This window comes from Corvus brachyrhynchos, unplaced genomic scaffold (genome assembly GCF_000691975.1).
Source record: "Corvus brachyrhynchos isolate BGI_N302 unplaced genomic scaffold, ASM69197v1 scaffold481, whole genome shotgun sequence".
NCBI classification, from domain to species: Eukaryota; Metazoa; Chordata; class Aves; order Passeriformes; family Corvidae; genus Corvus; species Corvus brachyrhynchos.
In genome coordinates this window covers 94,999-104,989 of record NW_008236261.1, presented here as the reverse complement: position 1 = coordinate 104,989, position 9,991 = coordinate 94,999, and the positions used below count along the sequence as shown (strand labels likewise).

General features: G+C 42.5%; 1 protein-coding gene across 1 annotated transcript in view; it reads left to right on the top strand.

Annotated features, from left to right (window-relative positions):
* Positions 1–9,991, top strand: part of UNC80 (unc-80 homolog, NALCN activator) — a 140,158-nt gene that overhangs the window by 39,507 nt on the left and 90,660 nt on the right. The window contains 5 exon segments of the mRNA XM_017746990.1: positions 1,245–1,392; positions 2,707–2,855; positions 6,449–6,615; positions 7,315–7,416; positions 9,406–9,620. Of these exon segments, the coding sequence (XP_017602479.1) occupies positions 1,245–1,392; positions 2,707–2,855; positions 6,449–6,615; positions 7,315–7,416; positions 9,406–9,620 (781 nt within the window).

The window sequence follows — 9,991 nt, the reverse complement described above, 5'->3', positions numbered from 1 at the left end:
CTGACAGCCGAGAAGGCTGGCACTGGGTTTGTGTTTGCTGTTACTGCCATAGTTATTGTTGTTTTGTTTGACTGGTTATATATATAATAGTAAAGAACTGTTATTCCTATTTTTCCCCACATCTTTGCCTAAAAGCCCTTGATTTCAAAATTATAATGACTCGGAGGGAAAGGGGTTACATCTGCCATTCCAAGGGAGGCTTCTGCCTTCCTTAGCAGACACCTGTCTTTCAAACCAAGACAATCTGGTTCTCAGATCACAGCTAGGCTGAACAATTCCAGAAGAAGTTACGAGAGGATTTTGATATGCCGGTTTGCAATCCTGGGAAAACTTTTTGCCTCAGCCAACAACCTAGCTAAAAGCAGGAATTGTAACCCTCTCCTGCTGCAAGGAGAGAGAACGTGGGGCAGTACGTGTGAGTCCTTGAACACAAACCACACTGAAGAATTTGCCTGGCTTCCCCCTCACCACCCCTTTCCTCAGACCCAGCTTAAAGCTGCAGGACCCATTTCTGGACATAAAGCAGACAATAGGGGAATACAGTATTACCATAAAATCACCCCAAGACAGTGTCTAAGTCTGCTGCGTTTTCTGTTTGTCTGGCCAAACTGCTTTGCATGCACCATTTGTGTTGACTGCGTGGACAATCATCTGAGTTTACAGGAAAGTTAAGCACCCTATTGTAGATAGCAGGAGAGTTCATGTTTCCTATAGAAATTACATTTAGATTCTCTTAACTCCAGCCTGCATGAGGTCTCAGTAAGGATGGATAGTTTAGCGATAAGAAGTTGACAATTAATAGCTTTTAATTAAAAAGTTAGTGTTTTGTATGATGTAAATTGGTCATTGGGTATAGGTGCATTCAGTGGGTTGGGTCTGAGCTGGAGGCTGAAAATAGATGCCTAAGGCTAAGAACCTGTTCCACCAAGCACTGAGCATTGACAGAGGTGGTACATTCCCAGTTCATTTACATTCAGTGAGATTTTACTTTGGGGTTGGAAGAGGAAGAGAAGACTTGAGATATAGCTGGTAGTGACTTCATCACCACCTCAAGCAGCGGCGCCCATACTGGTGCACTGTCTCTTTTGTGCTGAATTTCTTGTTGATTCCAGAGGTGAACCTGTCACCTTATGAGACCATTCAGAGACAGCACAGCCCTGGTTAAGAGCAAAATTACCTTGCTCTTGCTAGCAAGACTTGATCACGTATTTTGATGTGATATGATTTGATGGATACTGTTGCAGGCCCAGAACTGCCTCACAAAACTGTACAAACTGGATAAGATGCAATTCCGGCAGACCATGAGAGATTATGTGAACAAGGATTCTCTCAATAACGTGGTGGATTTCCTGCATGCTTTACTGGGATTCTGCATGGAGCCAGTCACTGACAGTAAGTATACCTGGCATCAGAAACTGTCACTTGAGTATTCTTAAACGCTTCCATCAGAAAGAAGCCACACCCTTTGTCCTTTAAAAATTACAAAATATTATTTGCTATTCTCAGAATATATAAATTGTATCCTTAGCCATTGGTGGTCAAGGGAGTTGGACCACTTTGGATCTGGCCACCCAGTGACCTTCTCTTGAGATCTTGTAGCACACAGTGCACCTGAAATTGAAGGCCTCCCTTTGATTCATCCTACCTCTTCTCCATGGCTCTTCACAGAAGAGATTTTCATTAAATGATACCTCAGGCAGGAAGTTTTCTGCTTCCTGACATGACAAGGCACCAGGTGGAATGGCCTGTTTAATACACAGTTTCTTCTGAATGGAGATATAATTGAGCTTTAAAACCCTCTGTGGTACCTCAGATGAGGCAGTAAGCAGCAAGAATGGCTTGAATGAACGAGAATATGGACACATAGATGCATATGCCTGCAGTTACAAATGTGTGTCCATGTGTATATATATGGGCGTTTGAGGATTTTTTTTGAGTTAGGAAAATTATGTTCTAATATGTGCTATATTAGAACAATCAGGCATTTCTGCTTGATCACTGCATGAAACAACAGTTAAGAGTTACTGTTTACAGAGTAGGTCTAGCTCCTCTGAAACACTAGGGGAGTCTGACTATTAGTTAGCCTTCGATGCCAGGAATTTCAGAGAAAGCATCAAAGAATAGTAAATAGCCAGCTTTCATGAAGAAGATGCCCATAGGAGGTTTCCCTTAAGTATTCACCAGTTATTGACTGGCTCATTCTTTGAAGCATGGCAGCTCATGCAGCTCTTGAAAGTCTTTTCCCTCATCTCAGGAACTGGGATGTTTTGTGGTAATTCATATAAATCTGTAATTATTTTTTGAGTCTTTCTGAAATCTTGGTGTCCTTGTGCACCTTCCAAGAAAAGCATTCCCATAGTTCAGAAGATTTTCATTTCATATGTGTTGTTAGTTTGCTGCTTAATCAAACATCTCTTATCCCTTAGAATGGTAACTAGAAAAGCTATAGTTATTGTTCAAATTTTAAGACTTACTCTGCATTTCTCTAGACAGATGTAGATAAAACTAGAGTTTTCCTGATATTTTCAATCCTTTTTCATAATACAATTATTTCTGGGAAGCTTTGATACTCATAATTTATTTTACCCTTTGCTTCTGCTTTAATTTTGTGGGGTGGGATTGTGAGAACTAAGCATAGGATATTAGGTGGGGATATGTCTTTGTCTGTTCCCAACAAGATGGCTTGCTTATACTTGAATTTTACAGATAAGGCTGGATTTGGGAATAACTTCACCACAGTGGACACCAAATCTACAGCCCAGAGTGTAGAAGGTATTATTGTGAGTGCCATGTTCAAGTCATTGATCACTCGCTGTGCATCCACTACACATGAGCTCCACAGCCCAGAAAACCTGGTAAGCACTTGATACCATGTTAACAAAGTTACTTTTTCACTTGAGTACCACCAGTGAGACTTTACAGTGAATAATTTGTTCAGTTTAGCCAAATCCTTTGAGTGTAGCAAGTGGTGCAGTCACAATTGAAAAATCATGTAAATGTGATGCCTTTTTGCATGCCTGGCTTGGAACCTGGGGACTTAGACAGAACAAAAGTTGTGCAGTCTGAATGGAAATTTCTTCTCTGTTCAAGCAGCTTCTGTGTTGTTCCAACTGGATAAGTAGCATGGTCTGGAGGGATTAATGAACAAGAAGAGCAAGGGCATTCTGGTTTGTATCAGCAATAATGTGGCCAGCAGGTCCAGGGCAGTGACTGTCTCCCTGTACCTGGGCACTGGTAAAGCTGCATCTCAGAATCTGGGGTCTGTTCTGGGCCACTCACTAAAGAAGGACACTGAGGTGCTGCAGCATGTCCACAGAAGGGAAATGGAGCTGGGAAAGGCTCTGGAGCACAAGTCTTAGGAGGAGCAGCTGAGGGAACTGGAGTTGCTTAGCTTGGAGAAAAGGAGGCTCAGGGGCTTCTTGTTCTCTACAGCTTTCTGACAGGAGGTTGTAGCAAGGTGGGGGTCAGTCTCTTGTCTGAGGTAAAAGTGACAGAACAAAAGGAAATGGCCTCAAGATGCACCAGAGGAGGTTTACAATAGATATTAGGAAAAAATTCTCTGCTGAAAGGGGAGGTCAGGTATTGGAACAGGCTGCTCAGGGAAGTGGTGAAATTGCTATCCCTGAAGGGATTTAAAAGATATGTGAATGTACAGCCCTGGACATGTTTTTTGGTGGACTTGACAGTGCTGGGTTAATGGTTGGATTCAAGGATCTTAGTGGTCTTTTCCAACCTCAATTATTCTATGATTCTAAGACCATAGCTACCATGGATCAACTTTCAGCAAAGTCGAAGGCAGTTCACTTGGTTAACGACATGGTCCACCGGTGCCAGACTATGTGAATTACTGAACAGAAATTTGGTAGATCTTCCCAAGGTTTAGACATTCAATTTACTGAACATGTGGAGGAAAGGAAGGTGTTGCTTTTTGCTACATGCTCTCTTTTTGTATATGTATATTTGCTTGTGGTTTTTGTATATGCTCACTTCCCAGAGCAGTCAGTAGACTGGATGACATGAGCTCTCTTCTTCCAAATTGGTGCACTCTAGCAGCTAGTCTAAGGCCACCTCCTTTATTATCAAAAGTTTGGATTTTTCATGGAAGCAAACAAGAAACATTCTTGTATTCCATCATTACAGCAGAGCTGTAGAGACCCTTAAGTCCAGCTAAAGGGGCAGTAGTGCTCTGTGAGGGGAAGGAAAACCACAGTAACAGCTTAAACCAGCAGACTAGTCTATTTATGTCCAAGTCCTCTAGTTCTTATGGATATTCCTCCTTTGGAATGTTTCTCATAAGAGATCAGGTGGTGTGATGCAGAAAAACATGCCCCATTATTGGACCTAGATTAGGAGCACCAGGTGTAAATTTTTCTTATAAATTGTGTATCTTTCTAGACTATTTTAGTTAGTGTGTAAGGTGAAACTTATCCTTAAGGATAGCACTGTTAATTGTGCCTGTATGGAAAATACAGTATGTAGAGCATGCATGCAGATTTGTTGTTGTCTTGTCATTCTTTAAAGTCAGTCTTGTGGTCAATATCTTACTAAAAAAATAAAAGCCTTAATCAGGATACAGGTGCAATTATAAGCTTGTTAGGGGTTTTTTGTTTTGTTTTCCTTTGTTCCTTGCTGGGAATTTTCAGAATAATCCAAGGTCTTTCAGGAAAGCTCACAGATCAAAAATCAAGTCCTATAAAACTGTTCCCTCCATCCCCTTGCCCTCACACATAGAGGTGATTTGCACATCCCAGATGTGTATGAATGTTCAGAACTAAAAAAGGCCTTGAGTGTAGGAGGTAGGTTGGGGAATGAGTGAGTCATTCCTCTCTCCTCATATGATGTAAAGCTTTAAATTAATGAAAAAAAAATCCCAAGACACCCACTGATTCTATAAAAAACATGCAATTGTTTGCACGCTACATCCCCTCACGTACATCTTAGATATTTCATGCCTTTTAAGTTCGTGGTCTAGATGAATGGTATAAAACCAACTTTAAGTCATCTTTGCCGCTCTCTCATCTTGCAGGTCTTTTAGCCTCTGATACCTCCCCATCTGCTGTATCCCATTGCAGATCACATTCCATAATAATGCTCCTCCTTGTCTCCTTCTTCTGAGTGCACTAAATGAGTTTCCATCTGTTGGGGTTTCAGGAGTTCTCCTTCTGTTTTCTTTTTCTCTTAAAGAATTTTCCCCATACATGTTGCCAGGGGGACAAATTACTGGGTGCTTAAGAAAAACAAAAGACCTGGCCACAGGGGGAGACGTGCATCTTGCTACTCTCTTTCACCTGGGCTTGTGGGCTGTTAGTTCCTGGCATTTGGACAGAGAGAGAGGCTGGAAGGAATTCATCAGCACTGGAGACTTCTGCTTTTTCGGCTGCCTTCCTTCCTTCTACCAGAGAAATCCCGAGATTCCCAAGCCTGCCTTCCCTGCCCCACGGGGAGTCTGCCATCCGGGATTTGTGCTCATCCCTGCCGTTCCAGCCTGCCGTTCCAGCCTGCCGTACCCGAGGGTCTAGCCAGACACCGGGATCAGCTGCCCAGGGGTTTGTGAAGCTTCTTTGTTCCATCCCTCCCAGGGATCCCAGACCACCAGTGCCGCGTGCTCCCCGGAGCACCCCCTGCAGCCATGGGGGAACCATTGCACCTGCCCTGCTCACCGGGAGCCGCCAGCGCCCCTGCCGGCTGCGAGCGGAACTGCACCCGAGGGGAAAGGGCCTGACAGCCGAGAAGGCTGGCACTGGGTTTGTGGTTCTGTTTTCTGTTACTGCCATAGTTATTGTTGTTTGTTTGCCTTGTTATACACATATATATATATATATATATATATAATAGTACAGAACTGTTATTCCTGTTCCTCATATCTTTGCCTGAAAGCCCTTTAATTTCAAAATTATAATAACTCGGAGGGAAGGGGGTTGCATTTTTTTTCACTTCAAGGGAGGCTCCTGTTGGGGTTCCTCCCCCCCTGGTGTGGGGTCCGGGGGGAGGGGACCCTGGAGTAGAGGCATGGCCTAGAAGGTTTCCCTGCTCCCTGGTCAATTCCGTTCCCCATTGGTTGTTTTGTGTTCCCCTGGGTGGGGAGGACCCTGGTGGTCCTGTGACTGCGGAGTTCTTCGGCAGGACCTCGGCCATGTGGCTGGAGAATAAAGATCTCTAAAACATCTATCAAGAATCGCTCCCTATTTCTTTCCACGGGCCTCGTTGTCTAATGCATGTTGCAAGAACCCCCACTGCAACAGGCTCCTGCCTTCCTTGGCAGACACCTGTCTTTCAAACCAAGACACCAGCCAAAACCCACAAACCATATACCTGAAGAGTAGACCACACAACAGCCAGAGGAGAAGTAATGGCCTGGTGAAGTACCTCAGAAAGTATTTATTCTCACTGCATTTTTAGAAACTTCAGACTGAATTTCTGTTCTTTTTCATGGTGCCTTGCTACTCAGGGCTTGTACTGTGATATCCGACAGCTGGTCCAATTTATCAAGGAGGCTCATGGGAATGTATTTCGGAGAGTGGCACTCAGTGCTCTCTTGGACAGTGCTGAAAAGTTAATACCAGGAAAAAAGACAGAGGAAACAGAGCAAGACCCAAAACCTTCTGGGAGCAAAAGGTAGGTATGAGGAGGGAGAAGGTAAATGACTGACTTGCATATGAATCTATGATTATCTGTGCTGAACACAAATGTAGGAAATCCAAGGGCTTCTTTTATCTTTATAGCATGTCAATTCTTGATGTACAAGCTTCTGCTGTGGCAGTAGCCTCCTTTAAAATTTAGTGAGCTGAGACTGCAATACATTTGCAGAGAAAAACATTGGCAGTCTCATAAAAGAGGCATAAGAGAACAGTGCAATGGAAACACTGGGATAAGGAAAGGTTAAGAGAACTAAGAAGCATAGTGTTACTCCCAAAACACTCTGTGGATGTATTTTTTAATATGCATCACATCATTTGGGATGTATACCTGTTTTTCTGACAGGTAAACCCTGGTATGCAAAACGAGTCCAAGAAGAGATCTAATGCTGACATGTTTCTTTATCAATAAGGAATTTCCTCTGGTGCTTTGAGGAATTTGTCTTATTAAAATGTTGGGAAGAAGGATTAAGCAAGTTGAAAAAGTCCTGAAAACCTTGGCTTTGCTGCTAAGAGCTGATACCTTTTTTGAGAATAATATGTATATAGAGACAGAAAGTTGCTAAGGAGAGGGTACATCTCTAAAACTGCTGTGCAGGTTTCCATATCCAGTTTTATGCGATGACCATGAGATGGGCTATCCATTTCCTTTGGCTGATGATTTATCTTGTCTGTATAGATCTGAGGTGGGAAGTGTCATCATTGACAAAGGCCAGTCCTCAGCTGCCCCTGACGAATGCCGGAGTTATGTCTCAAGCCGCCCAATGCAAACTCCAGAACAGTAAGTAATATTGAATTGTTCAACATGTTAGTGCCAGCAGCTTCCTTCTGGGGTTAGTACCAATGCACAGGACAGCAAAGACTTACCTGTTTGGATTGTACGACAAACTGTTGAGTGTCTACACAGGAGCTACTGCAAAAAACCAGGTAATGCCTGTTTTCAGTGCTGCCAACTGGACCCATCCTGGTTTTGATAGGGAAACAGCAGACATTTTCAAATGACAGTGCACTAGATTTGTCAGTATCGCATACCATACTACCAGAGCAGTGAATAGCATGTTAATTCCTCAGAGATTTAACCACAACTGTTCTCCAAGCTTTATTTGTACTCCCGGGGGATGATCCTATTAATTTTCAACTTCCAAGTTGTTGCTAAGGGTGATTAATGCTTCAGTGAAAGCCAGCCCATTCCTGAATTGCATTGGGCACATAGTCTCCAAAGATTGCTGTAATTTCCTATTCAGTACAGGGAAACAGCCTGCTGTTGGCATTGTACAACTGAAATCTCTTATGTCCAAAGAATTCTGCCATTTACTGTTGAATTAAACAATACTCTTAAGAATTTTAGAAGATTCTACAAATGGCCATGGGTCCCTAAGTAATTTTTGGCAAGTTATTTAACTTCCCTGAATACATGTCTGTCTTGTTAAAGAGCTTTGAGATGCACTGCATGAAGACATTGTTTGCACAAGGGCCCAGAGCTCCACATCACATACTCTCCTGCCTTAATTGAGCCTGCAAAGTCTCACTGTTGCTGAGACAGCTAGGACAGCACAAAACCTTTTACTGCTCTGCAGGATTGCAGCAAGTTGTTCCTCTCTGAGCCCTGCCATAACCAAGGGAGAATATAATAAAAAATGCTGTCCCAATTCCATTACTTAATGAGCAGGTTCACAAATGGCTGTCATGATGTCCTAAAGCTTTCTGGTACAAATACTTGTAGAAAGTACTAATGTGGTCTTATAAATATGGTTCATTTTGACATAAAGCTTGTTTACTTTCATGTGTAGAAACTAAAAATTGGAATGACCTGTTCAGTGGATGTTACGAATGGAGAGGAGGGCTTAAACAAGTTCTGCCTTTGACTCAGATTTCTGGTAGTAAATCTTTTTAGGGGTAGCCTGCACCTCAGACTGCTCTCACTTTTCAGGTTCTTAATAATGGCTCATTAGGTCTATTACAGAATGAATTATTTATTTAATAGACACAAATTTAACAAACATAAGACTTTAACAGATTACTTACTACACAGGATAAACAAAAGAAACACTACCAGTAGATAAACAATTCAGTACACTATAATAATAATGTGCCTATATTACAGCTAGCAAAGAAATAGTATAGATTAGGATTCAGTGCATCTTACCATCCAATTTCTTAGGGGGCATAAATAAAAAACCTTTTGCTCTCTGTTTCCAGAAAGGTAACCATGAAGATGCATCCAAACTTCAGGGAGGAGCAATACACATTTCCAGGAAGTGTGTATGAAACTTCTGCGTCCGTGAAAATTTGTGTAGCTTTTATAGCTTCAAAGAAAAGTGTCTCTCAGTCAATGATTCCTGGCTTATCTCTCTACATCTCGCTCTCAAGGCGAGGGATGTTCACAGTCAGCTGGGGAGGTCTCATCTCTTTGGTGCCAGAGATAACTCCCTTTCAGGCATCTGTCCGGCCTGGGTTATCTCACCCATATGCACTAGCTGATAGACAGAGAAGATAAGCTTTCTGTGGTAGAGGGGCAGGGGGGCAAGGTCGTGCCAGAGTGGACAAACTTCTACAGGTAGAAAAGATGGTTATTTTGTGTCTTTAACAATATTGAGTATGTTGTCAACCTTGACTCTGTCCCAGTAAGAAGAGTATGTTTGGAATTCAAAATGAAACAATCTCAAGTAATAGAGAGCTTAGGAGCAGGCTGCAGAAAGGAGGTCTCGTTTCCCTGAACATTTGAATTTCACTGAAATGCAGCTCATGCTTTGCATATATTCTATTCCAGTGATGAGCAAATCCAAGGGGCCAATCTGGGACGTAAGGACTTCTGGCGAAAGATGTTTAAGTCACAAAGTGCAGCAAGTGATACCAGTAGTCAATCTGAGCAGGACACATCTGAGTGCACAACTGCTCACTCTGGAACCACCACAGACAGGCGCTCCCGCTCTCGCTCCCGACGAATCTCTCTTCGAAAAAAACTCAAACTTCCCATAGGTAAATGTATGTCTCTTTCTATTCCATATACATATTGCATGCGCAGGGAAGGACAGCTAGATATATCTGGCTTAAGAAATATTGCAGCACAGTTCCTTATTGTTCATCTATTCTCCCCAAAGAAGCTGTGATTTGCTGCTGTCTCCACTTTACAGCTGTGGAACTGAGGTAAAGGGAAATGTAAGAAATTTGCCAAAGATATCAGGGGATATTTTTGTCAAAATAGATTATTGAAACTTTCCTCCCAAAGTAGCAGGCTAGTACTGTAATCTCACAGGCACTGTTACTGCCTGTACAAGAGAAATAGTCCAAATTAACATTTGTTAAACAGAGAATATATCCGTTCCAATTCCCAAGACCTGGCCTTGCATGGTAGT